Below are 21,745 nucleotides of genomic sequence, written 5' to 3'. Positions count from 1 at the left end.
TTGTAAACCTACATATTTTACTTATTTTTAAAACTTTCTGACGAGGGATCCATTCAATTTTCAAATAACCCCATAGACCCCAGGTCCTGACTTATCAGTGGTGCATGACTCTACCCAGGAATAGGATTTTTCTGACCCATTGATTTCATGTGCCACCAGAAGCCAATCTCCTCCTTGGCCACTGCATCCCAGTGACCAGTACCAGATAGGTGAGCACACACAAGTCTCCTAAACACCACTGCTGCTATTCTGCTAAGTAATCCATAACAGACACCTTTGGCAGGGTAGGTTGGGTAGGGAGAAGGTAATTCCAGGTGGATTGTCGAGTCCAACTCATACTGGATGAGGATATTATCATCCATTTAGCAAACATTTATGAAATGTCTATTAAGTGCAAAACACTAAGCTCGGCACTAGAGATACAAAAATGGAAAACAATTGACCTTGTAGAGTTGCAGTTGCCAGCCTCACTGTCTCTTCCAGAGTCTTCAGAATCCAGTGACAAGACAAAAGGCAAGGTGCCTGGCAATGGTCCAGGATGCAGCGGATGACCTTAGTGTCTAACATGTGTGACCAAGCCCTAAGCGCTCCACAGCACCTACTTCAGCTGCCTTCATGGCATTGGAACAAATTGTTCACATCTGCTCACTGTGCTGGGGCAAGTCTTCACATGCTTGGGGCAGACATCCCCTTCACTCACCGACAGTTTTGAGGCCTGTTGGTTGCCCATCTGCCAAGACACTTTGTGGAAGAGAAGGTGGTATCTGAACTGGCCTTTGGAAGAAGAGGATTTCAAAGGGTGGAGATGTGTAGAAAGAATGGTGCAGCCATGAAATTCCTGGAGGTGGGAATGAATTAGATGAATGAATAAAACATTTGATTAAGCACTTACTACATACAAAACACCGTGCTAAGTGCTGGGGGTACCCATAGAAAAGTGACACAGCCCCTACTCTCAAGTAGCTCCCATTCTAATGGGGGACACAATTCATAGGTAAGGCATGAGCCCTAAGTCAGATGGAGAAACCCCATGGGATTCTGGGTGCAGAAACAGAACAAATGTGAAAGTCTTTCCCACCAACGTCTGAAGCTGAACCATTTGATCATGCCTTGGACTTTGGTGGCAAGAGCTTTCGTTTGGAGGATCTAAGAAGATGTGGCTGTAGCATCTGCAGGAGCAGTGGCCAGGCTGCAGGCTGGTAGATGGTGGCTGTGGACGCTGGGCTGGAAGCATCACTATTCCCAAGGCTCATGGGTTCAGGATCCTGGGCTGTCCCATCAGGGTCTGAGGGGAGAGCATGGTCAAGGAGGTGATAGTAGTATACCAGGTTTGTGTCTGGCACAAGCTGCCTCCTATATCTCTCTCAGGGTACCACGTTGTTTCAGCTAGGCTAGTTTACCTGCCCTGTGTGTGTGGCAGCTAGTTAACAGTTGGTGGAGATGCCTGGCCCCTTTTCCACCAGAGCAGCTACCAGGGATGATGGTTGTGAAGTCAGGGCTGGAAGCATAACCAGTCATTTGGGAGAGGGGGTGTGCTGACTCTCCCAGAGCTCTTGTTGGAAAGCCTCTTCTCTGTCATGATTTCTCTCCCCCGATGACAGCTGTGCTCTTCCTTCTTTATACCTGACCCTTTACTGATCTAATCTACCTCCATGGTTTCGTTGATAATTTCTTTTTTTTCCCCAATTTCATGTTGGGAGATATGACACATGTAACTGAATTTAATTGAAATTCTGAACAATTTTTTAATGTAAATTCATGCAAGAAAATGAATAGGGTACTGCAGGCCATTTCACTGACCATTTTCTTTGGACTATGACAGTTCATTGATGATTTCTGTGCAGATGTCTAGATATATATCCACTCTCCCTACTGAGTTTGAGTTGGTGGTTCACCGTTCCTCTCCAGACTAGCACCACTACCTTAACCACCATCTCTCTTAAGACCCTGATGGGACAGACAACCCAGAATCCTGAGCCCAGGAGCCTTGGGAATAGCAGTGTCCCCCAAACCACCAGGCCAGCCTCCAGCCTAGCCCTCCCCTCTTCCCAGCTTCCCTATCCCTGGTGATGGCACAGCCATGTCCGGTCTTCCGGGTTTGAAACTTCCAAGCCCCAACCCCAATTTTTCCATTCTCCATCACATTCATATCAATCAGTCATTGAATATTCATCAGTCTTGTTTACTAATTGTGCTAAGTTCATATCTGATCAACTGTAAAGTCTTCTTGCTTCTTTCTCCCCACTCACCCAGTCATTACTTTAGTCTAACCCTTCACTGTCTCTTGCCCAGACTTTTGCAATGACCTCCCATTTGGTCATTTCATCCCTTCTACCCTTTAATCCATCCTCCACACAGCTGCCGAGTTGATATTCTTATAGCACAGATATGACCATATCACTCCTCTGCTCAAGAAAGAACAATGGTTCCTTATTACCTTGAGTGAAAAAAAAAGTAATAATAAATTTCTTGGTTTGGGTATTTAAAGCCCTCCGCAGGGAGGCCTCCAGGCTAACTGTCAAGCTTTACTGAACATTACTTCCCCTTCATATATTCCATATTCCAGTCAATTTCCCATTTCCAAATGATATTGCCCATTTTCTATCTCCACACCTTTGCACAGATGGTTGCCCATACCTGGAATGTCCCCCATGCCTCCTTCCCTCTGCCTCCAGAGTCTGTGAGGCTGGATTTGAACTCAGCTCTTCCTGGCTCTTGGTGCTGAGCTCTATCAGCTCCAGTCCCTAGGAGCCTCCAGTGGAGGCTTATGGAGATCAGTGGATTTGAAATGCCTAGTGGCGCGTTTCAGTGGAGATCTGATCAGTGTGATATAATGAGGAGGCATTGTCTGCATGATAGAGTGAAAGGAGGACTGGCTCCGTAGTCAGAAGAAAGACCTATTTCTGAGGCTCACTTACCTATATGACTTTGGACAAATCGCTGGCCTTCCCTGAGTCTCAATTTCCTGTAAAATGATGGGGTTGAACCAGCTGGCCTTGGAGATCCCTGCTAGCTCTAGAGTAAGATCCTATGATCCCTCTGATGATGGGGGCAGAGCATGGTTCTGGAAGCAGTCATAAGTAACAAGATGAGGAAACTGAGACTGAGTTTAAATAACTTGGTGGTCTCAACCTGGCACTAGGAGTCAGGAGGAGGCATGGGAGAAGGACTGGTTAGTGCCACCCTTGGAGATGGAGGGCAAGCCTTCCAGAGAACACTAGTTTTTCCATTACACTTAGTGGCCATTATTTGGGCCCTGATTGGCTCAAAGTGAATGCAAATAGCAATTGTTTCTATTTTGGCCAGAAACCTCCCAGATTTTTTTTTTTTGAAAGGTAGAAGAGGCCATTCTCTGACTCCTTTCTTACCTAGCTTTAATCACTGATTGAGTGTTGCCTCAGTCCAACTGAGACCTGAGAGAGACCTTAACTTAAAAAGGCCAAGGTCTCCTACTACATCCTGGGCCATCTCCATCATCCTGATCTATATCTGGCCACTGGATCCAGATGGCTGAGGAGGAGAAAGTGAGGCTGGTGACTACACAGCCCTGCCTCACTTAAATCCAATTCACTTGCAAGTCATGGCACCACCTCCCTGATGTGGTAGTCTTTTTCTAGAAAGAACAAACAATAATTTTCAGTTAGTAAAAAAAAGAAGGAATGTAGGATCAAGAGGTCAAGGATGAACCATGGAAGAGGAGGATATTCCACAGGGCAGAGGAGATAAAGGGAGTGGGAGAGTGGGGCCAAGCAGGATACAGAGGAGGGTACACAGGGAAAGAATTTTCACCTAGGCAGTAGGAAGTTCTGAAAGACAGAGATTAGGGGAGCCAAGGCTTGGGGTTTGCTAAAGCCACAGGGCAAGGGAGCACCAGTAGAAACTGTTAGTTGACATAGTAGATAGGCACCTGATAGCTGGATGACTGCGTGTAAGTCATTTCAATGCAGCCTCAGTTTCCTCATCTATAAAATGGAGATAATATTGACACCAATAAGCATCTGAGGCAGAATTCAAACTCTTAAATCCAAGGTTCTTTTCATTTGCACCACCTAGCAGAATTAAGCAATCTTTAGAACTGCCAGTGGCTCTTCTCTTTTCATAGGAGCCACTTTTGTTTTGTCAAGACTCCTAATTTCTGGCTAATGAATCTCTTAGAAAACAGATTTAATGAAAACCCCATTCACAGAAGCATCCCACAGTATCTTAGGCAATCCCCCTAGAGCCACATAACCTATAATCCTCCTGCATCTTGTTGAGATGGTCCCTGAAATGCTCAGGACCATGAAGCATCTAATTCAGTCACTGAATCTTACAGAGGTGGAAACTAAGGCCCAGGATCATAGTGACTTGGTCAGCGGAAAACAATAAATGGCAGAATCAGGGCTGGAATTCAGGTCTGCTGACTGCAAGACCATTTTTTCTTTTCTCCATCATCTTTTTGATAAAGGAAAGGGTGGATCTGTCTGTCTGGACTCCATTTCACCCCGGTTCTACCACTGACCCTCCCATCTCTGTCTACAAATGGAATGAGATAATCTTACAAAGTAGTGAGCTTTCCTGTAAATGCAATAATTCACACGATGACTGGCTGATGTGTCTGCCCAAAGTGCTGAAGGCTAAATGATCGCTAAGGTCCCTCCCAAATCTGAAACGTGTATAATTTTGTGATTTCCATCATAGATATAGATATAGGTAATAATCATAGTAACAACCTTAACAAATACAAACAAGGAACACAAAAAATAAAATCTAAGCTATTTATATTTTGACATTTTGAGACATGTGTGGGCATTACTATAGCTCATAATCCTTCCAGGCCTTTCTGTCTCTATAATCTCAATACTTAGCATAGTGGGAGGCATTTCAGGCATTTTTCAGCCAGGTCCAACTCTTCATGACCCTATTTGGGATTTTCTTGGCAGAGATACTAGAGTGGTTTACAATTTCCCTCTCCAGCTCATCTTACAGAAGAGGAAACTGAGGCCAACAGAGTTAAGTGACTTGCCCAGGCTCACATAACCAGTAAGTGTCTGAGGGCAGATTTGAACTCAAGAAGATGAGTCTTCCTGACTCCAGGCCTGGCACTCTATCCACTGTGCCACCTAACTGCCCTGGGAAGCATAAGGTGGGTATTTAATAAATAATTTTTGATTGATTGATAAATTGATCTTTATTCTATGCAATTCTAGTCTATGTCTTTCCATCAAAATGTACACAAATGGAATTCAGACCTTTGTAAAAATCAAATAAGACTAATTTAAAAAAAATAAATTTGTATGTCTACCCATACATTTTGATAAAAATATGTTTTTTTTAAAAATCATAACAATGACAGCACATTAACTGCATTCCCTTGTTCTATCTGTGTACTTAGAAAGTTTTGTTCTCATTATTTCCATGTAGGCAGCGTGTGGGTTGTTCAAAATCTGCATTCTGAGTTCTGTCTCACTTCATGTCAGTATTCCCATATTTCTCCATATTCTTCCTATTCATGCCATTTTTGGAGGAAGACCAATTATATTCCATCATAATTAACATTCCAAAATGTATTCAGTCATTCTCCTATCCTTGGACATTTAGGTTGATTCATCTCGGTCACAATTATAAATAAAGCAGCTATGAATACTTTTGTAAAGATGTGGCTTTTTTTTTTCCTTTTTAATAGTATTTTAAGGTAGGATGGTAGATTGGTTAGAGTGCTGGGTTTGGCTTCAGAAAAACCTAGGTTCCAATCCAGCCTCCCTGGACAAGTCACTCTATAAGCCTCAAACCATCCCCTAGGATTGATCCACCAAGTCATAGATCTACTGAGGTCGCACTCTGCATCAGCAGAGGGAATTCCCACACCTGGAGATGGTGAAGAAATGTGTTATTGAAGGGAGTACCCAGGCCAGATGCTCCTTATGCTGATCACACCCCTCTTTTGTAACACCCAGGGATAGTCTTGGTCCCTGGCTTCTTTAACTGCCTTGATAAGCTCACTTATCACATCCTTAGGGAATTTGAAGGCCTTTACAAAATGAGAGGAGTGGGCTACATGATTCCTAAGGCCCTTTCTAGCTCACAATCCATATGAGCCTGGATGAGTCCTATGAGATGCTATGCTGATAGTGCCAGTTGTATTAGGTAGCATCTCCATTTGTTGCCACCACCTAGGGATCACTTTGCCCAGAATCCATCCCCCTTCAGCTCTCTGCCCCTAGAGCAAGGTAAAAAGGTGGCTAATTCCTTTCCAGCATTCTCATGCCACCCTCTCTTCCTGCCAGCAGTGGGGTGGGCAGGTGGGGAAACAATGCGTCCTGTGTCCTGCCTTTCTGCCAGTCTGGCCCAAGGGGAGGGACAATGGCCTGGCTTTAGCTATGCACTCCCGACTTTGGCTCTCTCTCTTCCCAGCTGCTTCTTCAATCTGCCGAAAGATAACAAACTCCTCAGAGAGGCTTTCTCCCTTCTCCTGCCCAAGCCATCGCAAGGTGAGGACCTGCTATGCTACCCCTAACCCCAGTCCCCCATCCCAACTCAAACCAAGGACCTATATCCAATTGTTGTGGCCATAGGATGGGCATCAGGCTGGGAAAGGACTGCAGAGGGATTTGGACAGTAGGGTTTCAGGACCTGGGTGCCAATACCATAGAGACCCTGCATGGGCTAAAGGAAACCCTGATGAAAGGGCTGTTTGGGACCTTTTAGGGCTAGAGTCCCCTAAGTAGATCAAAATATACTGATAAATCCCCATTCCAGTTCTTAAAGGCACAACACTCCTCTCTCCCATCCCTTTTCCTCATCTGTAAAATGAGGCCTCAGTTTCCTCATCTGTAAAATGAGAGGGTTGGACTAGATGGAAAGGGGGTTTAATCTTTTTTGTATGGGTCATAGACCTCTTTTGCAATCTTAATCAAGTCTATGGATCCCCTCTCAGAACCATGCTTTTAAATGCATAATCAAATACCTAGCATTACAGAGGAAACCATTAGATTGAAATACAGTAATTAGAATATTAGAAATTCCAAGTTCATGGACCAGGTGAAGAACCCATAGATTAGATGATCTCTGAGGCTCCTTCTAGCTCTAAATCTATGACTTACTTATTTTATGATCATTTTCTCCAGTTTACAGGGATTCTTTTCAAGGAGGATTCTTTTCCTCAAAGCTTTAAGAAAATGAAAATTACCTCCTTATCACAAAAATTTTTTTAAGAGGATGGGAACCCCCCACTCCTGTGATTCTGTCTGCACGTACCCTCCCTAGCATCTAAGATCGGAAGAGGGTTCCTTCTAGTCTCCTTGGCAGGAGCAGTAAAACCTTACCCAAGATCCCCAGGTGATAGGTCTCCCCATTATAGTTTGCGTCATGGACTCAGAGTATGAGCAAGGCCACGTTCGTAAGCTGCAGGCACAGCACATGAGGATGCAAGAAAAAACCTTCACCAACTGGGTCAACAATGTCTTTCACCATGGCAGGGTAAGTATTTCTGTCCCTTACTCTCAGTAGTGTCTATCAACAGGCTCCTCTCCTGCTACTTACTAGCTGTGTGACCTTGAGCAAGTCACTTAATCTGGAGAGGGTTGTGGTCCAGGGAAATAGCACTGGCTCTGGAGTCAGAGGAGCTGGATTAAATCCTATTTCTCACACTATCTAGTGACCTTAGGCAACTTACTTCGCTTTTCTGTGCCTCAGTTTCCTTATCTGTAAAATGAGGGAATTGCCTGTCTAGATCTGTGATCTAGGACCTATGTTTCAAATCTGCCCCCCATAGCAAGAGGATTAGCCTCTGAAGTCCTGTGTCATCCATCCCACCCCTTGGGATGCCCTCTTAGAGCCCATACCCAATATACCCTCCTTCTTTCCCCATGGGAATCCCAGCACTGCGATTGTGTGTGTTGGTTGGCGGGGCAGGGAACAAGGAGGTAGACAGGCCATTCCAGGGCCCAAGATGCTCTGTGAGTCCCTGGAGCTAGAGAGAGAAAGTCTAGCCTAGGCTGACTCTCTCTACCTCTCCCTTCCCAGGCTGGCATCAAGATCCAGAATATGTACATCGAACTGGGAGATGGTATCCACCTGTTGAAGCTGCTTGAGCTCATCTCTGGGGAGGTGCTGCCACCTCCCAACCGGGGACGATTGAGAGTACATTTCCTGGAAAACAACAGCCGGGCTCTGGCCTTTGTGAGGTCCAAGGTAAGACCCCAGGAGCCCAGAGACTCGAGGGAGGGAGGCTGTGATTTCCTGAGTCCAGGACAGCAGCTTCTGAGACTGGAAGCAAAAAAAGATGGAGAACAGTGGGAATCAGGGGCAATTCCACCTCTGCTACTATTCCCCCTCGAAGACACAGATGAGAATACTTCAGGTCAAATCAGGAAGAAGTAACTCGAATATAAATTAGAGTTTGGATTTGTTAATATCTACTCTAAGAGAGAATGCTTTGTCAGGGTGCTGTTTGGCAGTCCTGACAGCTGAATGCCAGATGTGCGAACTGTGGAATGCAGGAGTGAAGAAAGGGGCATTCTGTAAGGGCTGGCGATGCTGAATTAGGCCAGAGGAGGATCATTATAATAGACCATTTATACAACTCTTTACAGTTTGTAGTTTCAGATCCATTATCTCCTTTGGTCCTCATGACAACCCTTACAGGTAAGTAGTAGTCAAAATAAGTCAATAAGGATTTATCAAAGCTCCCTATATACTGGGCACTGTGCTAAGTACAGGGGATACAAATATAAGCAGGAAGACAGTGCCTGTCTTCAAGGAGCTTACCTTCTTCTAGGAGGAGACAGAGCGTAAAAGGAAGCTCAAAAGAAGAGTGTGAAGGGGGAAGATATGCACAGGGCATGATAGAGAAAGGTCAGAGGGTCAGGAGTGAAATCTGGAGAGGAATAAAGGCAGGGCTGGCCCGGACACTTTCCTTAAAATGGAAGATCCAAGAGGAAATGACCAGTCAGAAGAGGCCTTTCTAGGGTGGTAAATCTAGGGGTGAACTGAACTTCCAGGGTAAGAAGGCTGCTCTGGCTGGTAGAGAACATCCTGAGAGTCAGGAGTGGAACCTGGAGAGGTTATTATATCTATTTTTACACATTAGGAAACTGAGGCTCAGCTAGCTTTAAGTAAGTTACTCATGATTGCATAGTAATGATTGGAGTTAGGATCTGAACCCAAATCTTTCCTAATTCCAAGTCCAACTGTCTTTAAAAATGTTTTAATTTTCTTTTTTATTATGACTGTAACAATCATCAACAAACATTATCTTTCAGCATGCAGTGATTAAGAAAGAGGATTGTCTGTGGCACTGTGGACATGTTACCTACAGCTGTTTAAAAAGTATATATTAAATTTAACGCAGTAGTAACAATAGCTCTCTTTCTGATGTATAAAACTGCTAGGACTTATTTTAAAGAAACACATCAGACACATGGTATGATTGGCTTCTGGAGAAAGCTATTGGAAAAGACTGGAAAGGAAGAGAGGAGAAGGATTTGATTATAGACTATATGTCCAGGAATGAGATGGGGGAGTGGGGGGAAGAAGGAGAGAGAGAGAAAGAAAGAGAGACAGGGACATAGAGAGAAGAGGAGGAGAGGATAAGAATTTGGAACAGTACAATTATGTTGTCTATTCATAGACCTTGTAAGAGCCACAAGTACAATAGCAAAGCATTTAATTAAGACCTTAAAGTCAAGTAGATGGTCATTGAGAACCAAAAAAAGTTTTGACCTAAAACATTTCCAAAGGACTCATGATGCAAAATGCCATCCACATCCAGAGAAAGAACCATGGAGTCGGAACGCAGAATGAAGCAGACCGTTTTCTTTTTTGTTATGTTTCGTTGTGTTTTGTTTTTCTCATGGTTTTTCCCATTCGTTATAATTCTTCCATGCAACTTGACTGTTGTGTCAATATATTTAATGGGAATGTAAGTGTAGAGACCATATCAGATTGCATGCCACCTTGGGGAAAGAAGGGGAGAAAATTTAAAGCTTATGGAAGTGAATGTTGAAAACTGAAAACAGATAAATTAATCAATTGGGAGGGGGAAGAAAAAAAGTTTCGTTTTGTTTTGTTTTTTAAAAAAAGTCCTTTCTTCACAGCAACTTGGTGAGGCAGATAGGGCAAGTGCTCCTGTGTTAAAGATGAGAAAAGTGATGCTTAGAAGATTACTTGCTCAAGATTTCATGGCTATTTAGGGTTAGAATCAGGGTTTTCACCCAGGTCTCCTGACCCAAAAGGACTCAAAAGTTAGTGGTTTTTCCACCATATCCTGAGATGAAAAGAATGATGGGCAAGAGGTAGGATTGGCCAGTGGGGGCAGGGGATTGGTGTGTCCCCCCTTGGGATGAGGAGGAACCCGAAGGCATTATTAGCCTAACACATGGATCCCCTAAATTCTGAAAATACTATCAGTCTCCACTCCTCCACCAACCCCCTCCCATCAGGATCCATCATGGCTCTTCTTGTTGATAAATGACTCTACAGGTTCCAGTGCCCTTAATTGGTCCAGAGAACATCGTAGATGGGGACCAGACACTCATCCTCGGGCTCATCTGGGTCATCATCCTGCGTTTCCAGATCTCTCACATTTCCCTGGACAAGGTACCACTCAGATCCAGCTCTCACTTTCCCCCCGCTCCTTTCCTGGCCTCCACCCTCCCTGATCACACTTCCCCCATCCTCCTTCTTGGAACTTATATGGACCTAGCCATTTCACAGCCTGATGATTGAATTATGTCTCCTGCTTCCCTTTACTGCCCCTTCCTCCTTGGGCCCCCAGACTCACTCAGGACCCTCTCCTCTTGTGCCCCAGGGATAAAAGAGAAAAGAATTGCATGCTCACAGATGTTTTTGTTTTTAATTTCTGTGTTGTTACGTTCTGCCATCTGCATAGAAGTTTGAGGTAGACTTCAGCCAAGATTTCTTTCAATGGCTTATGAGAAAACAGAACTAAGGGATGAACCCTGAGCCTTATTTATCCACCTCATTTTGAAAGGCAGAGGATCAGTCATAAAAAGCTGACTTTGGAGCCAGGAAAACTTGGGTTCAAGGCCTGCCTCTGATACATACTGTCTGTGTGACCCTAAGCAAGACACTTGGGGGCAGCTAGATAGATACAGCTATCCAGTAGTGGATAGAGCACCGGACCTAGAGTCAAGAGGACCTGAGTTCAAATGTGACCTCAGACACTTACTAGCTGTGTGACCCTGGGCAAGTCACTTATTGCCTCAAAAAAAAAAAAAAGACATTTAACCTCTCTGTACCCCAAGGCAACTCTCTCGGACTTTAAGTTTTGGGGGCCAACCGGGGAGAAGAATGCTCCCCCATCCTATAGTGATTTTGGGGACATTATGTAATCTCTGCCTCAGGCAGCTTACTTTTTTGTGTGTCATGTACCCCTTTGTTGGTCGTAGTTTAAAGACTTATGAACCCCTTTTCAGAATAACTTTTATAAATGTATAAAATAAAATACAGTTTTACAGAAAAATATTAATTTCATGGACCTTGGATTAAGAACACTTGTCCCAAAATGTTGTTGGTTTCGTTTCGTTTTTGTTTGTAAGCATTTTCTCCTCTTCTAATAATTGGTTCAGAGGAGTTCTAGATTGTTACAGTCTAAAGTCCAGACTCTGACTTGCAGACCAGTTACCTACCTGCCCTGATAGAAGAGGAGTTTGTCCTTGGGAATTCTCTGCGCCAATGAAATCACAGGCCTGGGCCGCGCCCCCACCACTCCCACCCCCCCAAAATGTGGATATTACCTCTTTGACAAAACTACTTACATTTTCCTATCCCCAGGTTCTCTGATCCTGAATCCCTGTCTGTGTCAGGAATTCAGCCAGATTCTCAGATCAGACGGAAAGGAAGAAATACCTGAGGCAGCGAGGTGGAACAGTAGATAGGGCTAAAGTGCTGAGTTCAAATCCTGTCTTAGATATGTACTGGTTGTGTGACTTTCAGCAAATGTTTTAACCTCCCTCAAGATCTTGGGGATAGTAATAGCAACCTCATAAGATTGTTAGAAGAACCAAAGGAGATGATAATAATGACTAATATTTATACAGGGGCTCTCTGCGTGCCAGGCACCAGGCTAAGTGTTTTACAAGTGTTTTCTCATTTGATCCTTGAAACAACCCTGGATGGGAGGTGCTATTATCATTCCCATTTTACAAGTGAGGAAACTGAGGCAAACAGAGGTTACATGACTTGCTAGGGCCACTCAGCTAGTAAGCGTCTGAGGACAGATTTGAACTCAGGTTTCCTGACTCACTGCCAAGCACTATATCCGCTGCATCACTAAGTGTTTCCAACATATACATTGTATGTATAAGATATGTAAAGCACTTTGTGAACCCTCAAGTTTTCATAGATTATTATTAGTAGTAGTAATATTATTAAAAAGTATTCTCTGCCAATAATAAGGCTGGGGGAGGGGGAAGAGAAGAGGAATTCGGGCTCTGACCCCAGGCCTGCTCCCCCCTCCTCCTGAGCTCAGTCCTATTCTCCTACCAGGATGAATTTGGGGCCAGCGCTGCTCAGCTGTCTGCTAAGGAGGCATTGCTGGTCTGGTGCCAGCGGAAGACAGCTGGCTATCCCAACGTGAACATCACGGACTTCTCTCGTAGCTGGAGCGATGGGCTAGGCTTTAATGCCCTCATTCATGCCCACAGGTCAGAAAACTGGCACCCTGTTCTCCCACTTCCTTTTCCCTAGCCCGATGTAGACCTGTGCTTCATTCTCAATCCACTAGAGGATCATCTTGAATTCCCTCAGTCCTAGAAGTAGGTACCATAGGGCAAGGGGGGAGGAGGGGAAGCCTGCCTGGGAAATTGCCTGGCTCTCTTTGAGGACTGGTTGCCCCGTCCCACCTCCCTCCTTACACAAGCTGGTAGAGACCGGGTGTGGGAGCAGAGGCGCAGGGGATAGCTAGGATAATAATAGTCTATGCTTTTATAGTACTGTAAAATATTCCAAGCATCTTACAAACATTATCCTGTTTGAGTGTTCCAAAATCCTGAGAGGCATTATTATCCTCATCTGTAAAATGGGTAGACTTTAGAGAGGTTAAGTCACTTGTCAGTGGTCATATAGGTAGTGTCAGAGGTGAAAATGGAACCTAAATTTTCCCAGCTCCAAATTCAACACTCTATCCACTATGAAATGTGAGATTAGTTAGCGTAGAAGTAAGGGGCAGGGGCAGGGAGAGTGGGGGAGTGATCAATAATCTGAGTTCCAGTGCAATCTTATGGGCTAGCTCTGCCCTGGGCAACACTGTGAACCTGGCAAAATTTGATTTTAGCATAGACCTACCCTCTTTTCTCAGTTTCTCCCTCCTTGGAGTCCAGTCTTCAAGCAAGGGTTTTATGACCACTTGTCAAGTAGGGTCGCTAGGTGGTGCAGTGGATGGACTGTTTGTTGGACCTGGACTCAGGAAGACCTGAGCACAAGCCTGGCTTCCCATACTTATTAGCTGTGTGACCCTGTTCTAGTCATGTCAAGTCCCTCAGACTCAGTTTCCTCATCTGCAAAATGGAGATAATAGTTCCCTATCAAATAGCACAGGGCTGTTGCAAGGCTCATAAGAAGTCACATATGTAAAGTGCTTTGCAAACCTCAAGGTGCTATATACATTAGTTATTATCATTATTATTGAATATTTAAACTCATTATTATTTATTACCTTTTTCAGGTATAAATTGGATTAGATGGCCACCTAGGTCCCTTCCACCTCTGAAATTCTGTAATTCTATGATAGAGTAACAGCCCATGCTTGGGTGGGCAGAGAAACTTATTATTATTATTAGCTTTATAGGAGGGAGTCTTTTTCAGGTAGGAGCTGACCTAGATGGTCACCTAGGTCCCTTCTAGCTCCAAAGTTCTGTGATTCTGTGATAGAGTGACTTATCCCATACATGGGTGGGCAGAGAGACATATGCCCAGCTTGACAAATGGATAGGCTATTCTAGGCTCAGATGAGCTCAGCTGGATTCTCTCAGTCACCCTCCCATCCCCCTTCTCGGGCCCTGGCATTTGTCATTCCCTAGGTGACTCTCTCCTGCCAACCTCCCACAGGCCTGACCTGATCAGGTACAGCTCCCTGCAGCCAGAACATCCCCTGCACAACCTGGATAATGCTTTTGAGGTGGCCCACAGAGATCTGGGCATCTCCAGGCTGCTTGACCCTGAGGATGTCGCTGTTCCACAGCCTGAGGAGCGTTCCATTATGACCTATATCTCTCTCTACTATCACTATTTCTCCCACCTACACCAGGGACAGACTGTTCAGAAGAGATTGGCCAAGGTCAGTGTAAGGAGGGTGGGAAGATGGCTATAGGAAATGGGGGGGGATTGCTCAGCTGCGCCTTTCTCCCTCCCCCCTTCACACATCCTCCTTAGCCCTGAGGTCACTAATTCCCTAAGAGGATTGCCAGACAGTTCTGTGGCAGAAAGTAAAAGGGAGAGTCAGCAAGGGCAAGGTGCCCACTTTGGGGTGAGGGGAAAGGGGGAAAGCCCATCTCTGAGCAGATGCCATGAATCTTTTTGGTCCCATCAGCTGCTGGGGGCGGTGGCAGAACTTGAGGCCTGGGGCCGCTATTGTCAGGGTAGGTGTCCCCCCAGGGACATTGGAGCCTGTGGCCTTGAGCTACTGGAGGAGGGGCAGGGGCAGAGCAGGGCATCAGTGGGGCAGAGAGTCTAGAGAGGCAATCAGGGATACCAATCTCCACAGCTGAGGAAGAAGGCAGGGCCTTCGTTTCCTTCCCTCCTTTCCCAGATGCCCTCACTGTGCCTGAGTGAGGGTAGCAGTAGATGACCTTGTGGGACAATCGGGCATTTGTCTGTGGGGCAGGCAATGTTTTAAAAAATGTTTCCCTTGCAAGAGTAGGAGAAAACCACTTTGTGGCCAGTGGGGATGCCTGTGTGGTCCTCACTGCTGGAGCTGAGCCATCCTGAAGAGGACAGCTTGCCCCAGCTCTCAGCTCAGCCCACCCCACCCCACACCCATTCATTCCTGGCTTTCTCCTTCCCTCTGTCCCAGATCCTGCAGCAGCTACAAGAGACAGCCAAGTTACAGGCTCAGTACGAGCAGCTAGCGGCAGACCTGCTGGGCTGGATCACCGAGCAGGTGGCCCAGCTGGAGGAGCGACGTTTCCCGGACACCCTCTCTGCCATGCGTCAGCTGCTGGCCGCCTTTGCCACCTTCCGCATAGAGCTGAAGCCCCCTCGGCTAGAGCAGCGAGGGGAGGCTGAGGCACTGCTGTTCCGCCTGAGCACTGCCTTGCGAGCCCAGAACCGTCGGGCTTTCCTGCCCCCCGAGGGCCTGGGGCCAGGGGAGCTGGCCAGGTGCTGGGCAGGGCTGGAGAGGGCTGAGGCCTGTCGGGAGCATGCCCTACAGGAGCAGCTGCTGAGGCTGGAGAGGCTGGAGACCCTGGCCCGACGCTTTCTGCGCAAGGCCGCCCTCCGGGAGAGCTTCCTGGTGGACATGGAGCAGGTGCTGAGGCAACTGGGCACCCCGGTGCCCAGCACTGCCCTGTTGAGTGCTGCTGTCCAGAAGCTGGGCTCACTGGAGGCAGATGTGCTGCCCCAGGAGGGCCGCTTCCAGGCCTTGGCTGAGATTGCCTCCTTCCTGGAGCAGGAGCGCTACCATGGCTGGGCAGATGTGGCCAGAAGGTGAGGGTCCTTTCCTAACAGCACCTCCTTCTTGCCCCGGCCCACTTCACCCTAATTCCATCCCAAACTCCCTGATCTCCCCAGTGCTCAGGGGCACCCCCCCCCCCCAGCCCTCCACAAGACCACAGAGGAAGCCTCCCCAAACACTCACCAGTCATTTCTAACAGATGGCTAGGAAAACTCCCCTAGACATATCTCTCGAGGATGCCTGAAATTCACTCTCACTCAGCAGCTGTCTAATCCAACACATACCATAAGGGAATCCTCAGGACAGGATACCATGACTCTTTCACCATTAACAGTTCATTCCTTTGACATTAGCACCTACCGTCTAGGTCAACTCTCTTTAAATGAAAATACCTCTGAAAGGAGGTAATCCATTAAGCTTCTTACACCTTGGTGTGAATGATTTTATTAGAAGAGACTGCCAATATGAGGGCCTGAGTCTCTTGTGTTAGAACAAGAGTTTTCAACTATTTTATGTCATGTATCCCTTGAGCAGTCTGGTGAAGCAAGCCTATGAACCCTTCTCAATAATAGCTAGCTAGTAATAGTAGCTAACATTATATAGTGCTTACTGTATACAATTATTATCTTATAACTACCCTGGGAGATAGGTACTAATTATCTGCATTTTACAATGGAGGAAACTGAGGCAAACAGAGGTCAAGTGACTTGCCCAGGGTCACACAGTTAGTAAGTATCTGAGGTCAGATTTGAACTCATGCCTTCCTGACTTCAGGCCCAACACTCTATCTATAAAATAAAAAAAGAAATACAAAGGAAACCAATTACATTAAAATATAGTTATCAAGATATTTTTAAAAATCAAGTTCTACAAAATAAAATACATAGAAATACAAAGGAAATGAAATTAAAATACATTTAGCAAAGTATAAATACGTTGTATTATATATGTGGCAATGTATAAATACATTATGCAATACAATGTATAAATGGAATATAAAATACAGTTAGCAAGATTTCTTTGTCACAATGCCCAGAGAAAAAGCATAATTATTTTAATTTTCAAATTACATTTTGGCTCATGGTTCCATGAATTCTTGTTCATCCTAAAGCTTCAGTACAGTGCCCTAGTTGGCTATGCCTTATCTTTTTTTAAAATTTTATTTTATCTGTTTTCAGTGTTCTACAATCACTTCCATATAGCTTAGATTTTTGCCCTCCCCCACCCTTCCCCCTTACCTCCCCACTCCTTCGCTGAGATGGCATACAATTTTATATAGGTTCTACACATGCATTCCTATTAAATGCATTTTCACCATAGTCATGTTGTACAGAAGAATTAAAATGAATGGGAGAAATCATATAACAAACCAAAACGTAATACAAAAGAAAATGATCTGCTACATTCTGCGATGTACTTCCATAGTTCTTTCTCCAGATGTGGAAGGCATTTTGCCTTAAAAGACCATTGGGAATTTTTTAAGTCCTTGCATTGCAATGAAGTTCTAAGTCTACCAGAAAAAGTCCTTGCACACTGTGGTTGTTGCTGTGTACACAGTTCTCCTGGTTCTGCTCCTTTCACTCAGCATCAGATCATATAAGTCCTTCCAGGCCTCTCTGAAGTCTTCCTGTTCATCATTTCTTATAGCCCAATAGTATTCTATTACATTCATATACCATAACTTATTCAGCCATTCCCCAACTGATGGGCATCCACTTGATTTCCAGTTTTTGGCCACCACAGAGAGAGCTGCTATAAATATTTTTGTACATGTGGGACCCTTTTCCATTTTTATGAACTCTTGGGGATACAGTCCCAGAAGCGGTATTGCTGGGTCAAAGGATATGCACATTTTTGTAGCCCTTTGGGCTTAGTTCCAGATTGCTCTTCAGAATGGTTGGATCAGCTCACAGCTCCACCAACAATGAATTAATGTTCCAACTCTCCCACATCTACTCCAACATGTATCATCTTCCTGTTTTGTCATGTTAGCCAATCTGATAGGTGTGATGTGGTACCTCAGAGTTGTTCTGATTTGCATCTCTCTAATCAATACTGATTTAGAGCACTTTTTCATATGACTATAGACAGCTTTGATTTTTTCCTCTGAAAACTGCTTGTTCATATCCTTTGACCATTTATCAATTGGGGATTAGCAAAATATTTTTAAAAATCAAGTTCACAGACGTCAGGTTATGTACCCCCTGCCTTAGAAGAAGAGCATATGTGGTGAGAAGGCCCAGAAATGAGGGTGTAGCACACAGGACAAATTGTATCCATGATGGCAAGGACCACTCTGCCTCCAGTTGAGATTCTTCAACACACACTAGCTGACAAAGGCAGGTGTAGACCAGTAGGAACTCTAGCTGCATTGTCTAATCCATACCCGATCTCATCTTTGGTGTAGTGAATGAATGAATGAGTCAATGAAAGAAAGAAAAAAAAATTTATTAAAGTTTACTATATGCTAAGCCATGGGGGAATTTTTTAAAAAAGCAGAAATGGATCCAGCCCTTATTTCTAATAAGGAGAATGTGGCACATGTAAGTGATTGGCAACCACAGAAGGGCATTTTTGGTTTGGAAAGTTACAGGTTTGGTGAGCAGGCAGCAAAATAGTACATCCTTTCCAGAACAGTGGCAGTACAGATTTGTTTATGGTTCCAGAAATGGAAGGGGTGGGATGGAGTAAGGGTGAAGGAGGCACTGAAAACTATAGTTTTTGCTTGGCTATACCTGAAATAAGCTGGCCAGCTGGGATCCAAGAGAGGAGTTTTGAAGCTAATAGAATTAAGACATCCAGGGCATGAGGCAAGATGGCAGGTGAGAAAATGACCCAGATGGAGATAAGAAAGGATTCGGTCTGGGGGGCTTGGGCCAGGGAAGACCTGAGGTTGGAATACCAGCTTTGTTACTGCTGTGTGGCCTCAGCTAAATTACCTAACCTCTCTGGGCCTTTGTCTCTAAGGACTCATCAGACTCTGATCCTCATTTGACAGACAAAGACTTGACAGAGCCATTGCAAGGGGCACAAAATCAGGAGTGAAGCTCCTCTGACTTTGGGGAGGCCATTTCCAGAGTCCCTGTGGCTATCGGCAGACTACACCAGGCCCTCTCCACTCCCATCCCTACCTCTGGACCCAGATGACTTCCTCCCCCCATCCCTCCTCTTGTATCCTCTCCAGGCAGAAGGAGATCTCTCAGCGCTGGGAACAGCTCCTAGTAGGGCTTCAAGAAAAGAGGAAGCATCTGGCAAGCTCTCGGGTAGCGTTGGGGCTTCTTCAAGAAGTCGATGCTGCTGATCAAGAGCTGAAAGAGCTACAGGTCGTATCCAAGGAGCACGACCCATTGGGTCCATGGTGTTTGGGCAGCTGGGTGGTGCTGTGGATGTAGCACTGAGCCTGGAGTCAGGAAGACCTGAATTCACATCTGGCCTCAGGCACTTACTAGTTCTTTACCCTGGGCAAGTGACTTAACCCAGTTTGCCTCAGTTTCCTCATCTGTAAAATGAACTGGAGGAGGAAATGGCAAACCCACTCCAGGATCTTTGCCAAGAACACCCCAAAATGGGTCACAAAGAGTCAACATGACTGAAAATCACTAAACAACACAATCTAGGGCACTGAATTAAGAGGCGGGAAGACCTGAGTTCAAAACCTTTCTCAGACCCTTACCAGCTATGAAGCCCTAGACAGATCATTTAACTATGCTGTGCCTCAGTTTACTCATCTGTAAAATGGAAATAACAACAGTTTGCTGTAAGGATCAACTGAGATAATATGTCAAGTATGACGTACAGGGTGTACCAAAGATCTTAGTACACTTTTGAAGTTTAAAATCCCAAACCCTAATAAATCCATAAAATACTAACATCATACCTAAGCCAAAAATGAAAATATCGACGTAGCACTTTCAGCTAATAAAGCTTTAAAAGCGAGTGAGTACTAAGCTTTATTCTATCATTATTATTACTCCAACAAGAGCGCAGGATATCACCCTGGGAATGGCGCTGTCCACAGCATTGACCCTAGGGGCACTCACTGATCCTCACTGCAGTAGGGGGTGCATCACCTACCCAAGGCACTGACTTCTGGGGGCAACGGTTGGGGCTGAGAGTCCCTTGATGGACATTGTACTGACCATGGTTGTCTGGCCCCAGGTGCTGGCAAGTTCGGCGGTCTGTGGGCAGCATCTAGCAGAGGTGCTGGAGCTTCTGCAGAGACATGAGCTGCTGGAGGCACGAGTCTCCTCCCAGAGCGCCCTTGTGAGCCACCTTGTACAAAGGACCACACAGCTGAGCACCGTTCCAGGCACCCACCTGGATGGGCTGCAGATCCGAGCCTGGGGCTTGTCACAGGTTTACCAGAGCTTGATTTTACTCGTTAGAGCCCGGTGAGAACCCATTCTCTACCCTTTCCCCTACTGAGCCCTGTTAAAGACCTTCTCTTGAAAAGGCCAGTGTCTCCCATTGCGTTCTGGATCATCTCCACTTGAACTAATCAATATCTGGCCACTGGACTCAGATGGCTCCAGAGGAGAAGTGAGGCTAGCGACCTTGCACAGCCTCCCTCACTTAAATCCAATTCACTTGCAGGGTCATGGCATCACCTTCATGATGTCGTCGTCCTCTTTGAGAACAAAGGTTGTGTTTGTCCTGCATTCTCAAAGAGGACCATGACATCAAGATGATGACATGACTTGCAGTTGACTTCGATTTGAGTTGATTTGATTTGATCTTGAGCACCTTCAGGACTCCTTATTTCTCATCTAACGCTGATCTGGGACTCTGAGGAACATGCCACCCTCCTCAAACCAATGTCAATGCCCTAAGCATCTCTCTCTCTCTCTCTCTCTCTCTCTCTCTCTCTGTCTTTTTCTGTCTCTGTCTCTGTCTTTGTCTCTTTCTGTATCTCTCTCTGTCTCTCTCCCTTTCTCTCTCTCTGTCTCTCTGTCTCTGTCTCTCTCTGTCATTCTCTCTGTCTCTGTCTCTCTCTATCTCTCTGTCTCTCTCTGTCTCTCTGTCATTCTCTGTCTCTGTCTCTCTGTCTCTGTTTCTGTCTCTCTCTGTCTCTGTCTCTATCTCTGTCTCTTTCTCTCTCTGTCTCTGTCTGCTTCCCCTGGTACTTCCTTCCTTGTCTCCAAGGGCTTCAACAAGAGAGGCAACCTATCTGAGGGTAGGTGAGACTGCTCCATCCACATATAGGGCTCCATTCTCTCTATTGGCAGTTAGATGGTGCAGTAGCTAGTGCTCTAGGCTTGGAGTCAGAAGACTTGAGTTCCAATTCTGCCTCAGACACTCACTAGCTGTATAACCCTGGACAAGCCCTTTAACCTCTCTCTCTCAGGTGACTCATCTGTAAGGCCCTAGTTCAAATTATACATAAAGTGTTTTCCAAACCTTGGACTGTTGTTATATAAATATTAGTTATTGTTATTCTGGTATGTGTTATTATCACTCCTGCTGCCCCCTAAGCCCCCTGGACTGGCCTTTCTCCCAGGCGGGCCCTACTGGACCAGGCCCTGCAGCAGGCTGAGTTCCTGCACATCTGTGACAAAGAGGAATCCTGGCTCCAAGAGAGGATACAGCTGACTCAGGTGGCTTCCTTGGGCCGGGACCTGGGACACATCACAGCAGCTCTGTGGAAGTACAAGGTGCTCACACTAGCCTCTACCCACGGTCTCCTGCACTTCTTAACTCTCCCCTCTTTCCTCTGCATCCCCCTCCCTTCTCTTCTTGTCCCTCCACTCATCCTGACCATTCTTTCATCTTCCTTTTCTTCCTGCCTCCATCCCTCACACCTCTGCCCCCTGAAAGGTGGTGTGACTTCGGGGATAGTCAACTAGACCAGGAATCAGGAAGACCTGAGTTCAAGGTGCACCTCCAATACCTACTAGCTGTGTGACCCTGGGCAAGTCAACTAATTTGCTCTGTGCCTCAGTTTCCTCATCTGTAAAATGTTAGGAATAATAAATAGCAGATACCTCCAAAGGTGTGAGGATCAAATGGAGCAAAGAGAATGTAACCCCTGTCTTGAGGTCCACTGGTAAGGGCATCTATCCTTAATGATGGAGATGAATGCCCTGCCCTGTATGAGGGGCAGGGCAGAGCTGGGGGGACAGAGAAAGAGAGAGA

The 21,745-nt window shown here is 45.6% G+C and overlaps 1 protein-coding gene across 1 annotated transcript in view; it reads left to right on the top strand.

The window, feature by feature from the left end:
* The first annotated feature begins 7,116 nt into the window (after positions 1–7,116).
* The window catches only part of SPTBN5 (spectrin beta, non-erythrocytic 5), a 94,741-nt gene continuing 80,112 nt past the window's right edge, over positions 7,117–21,745 (top strand). The window contains exons 1-9 of the mRNA XM_072623223.1: positions 7,117–7,458; positions 8,005–8,172; positions 10,462–10,578; positions 12,490–12,647; positions 14,050–14,278; positions 15,014–15,645; positions 18,798–18,936; positions 19,772–20,004; positions 21,111–21,264. Of these exons, the coding sequence (XP_072479324.1) occupies positions 7,348–7,458; positions 8,005–8,172; positions 10,462–10,578; positions 12,490–12,647; positions 14,050–14,278; positions 15,014–15,645; positions 18,798–18,936; positions 19,772–20,004; positions 21,111–21,264 (1,941 nt within the window). The 5' untranslated portion in view covers positions 7,117–7,347. The remainder of the gene's footprint in view (positions 7,459–8,004; positions 8,173–10,461; positions 10,579–12,489; positions 12,648–14,049; positions 14,279–15,013; positions 15,646–18,797; positions 18,937–19,771; positions 20,005–21,110; positions 21,265–21,745) is intronic.

Source organism: Notamacropus eugenii, chromosome 7 (genome assembly GCF_028372415.1).
Source record: "Notamacropus eugenii isolate mMacEug1 chromosome 7, mMacEug1.pri_v2, whole genome shotgun sequence".
Taxonomy (NCBI): Eukaryota; Metazoa; Chordata; class Mammalia; order Diprotodontia; family Macropodidae; genus Notamacropus; species Notamacropus eugenii.
This window is presented reverse-complemented; position numbering and strand designations above follow the sequence as displayed.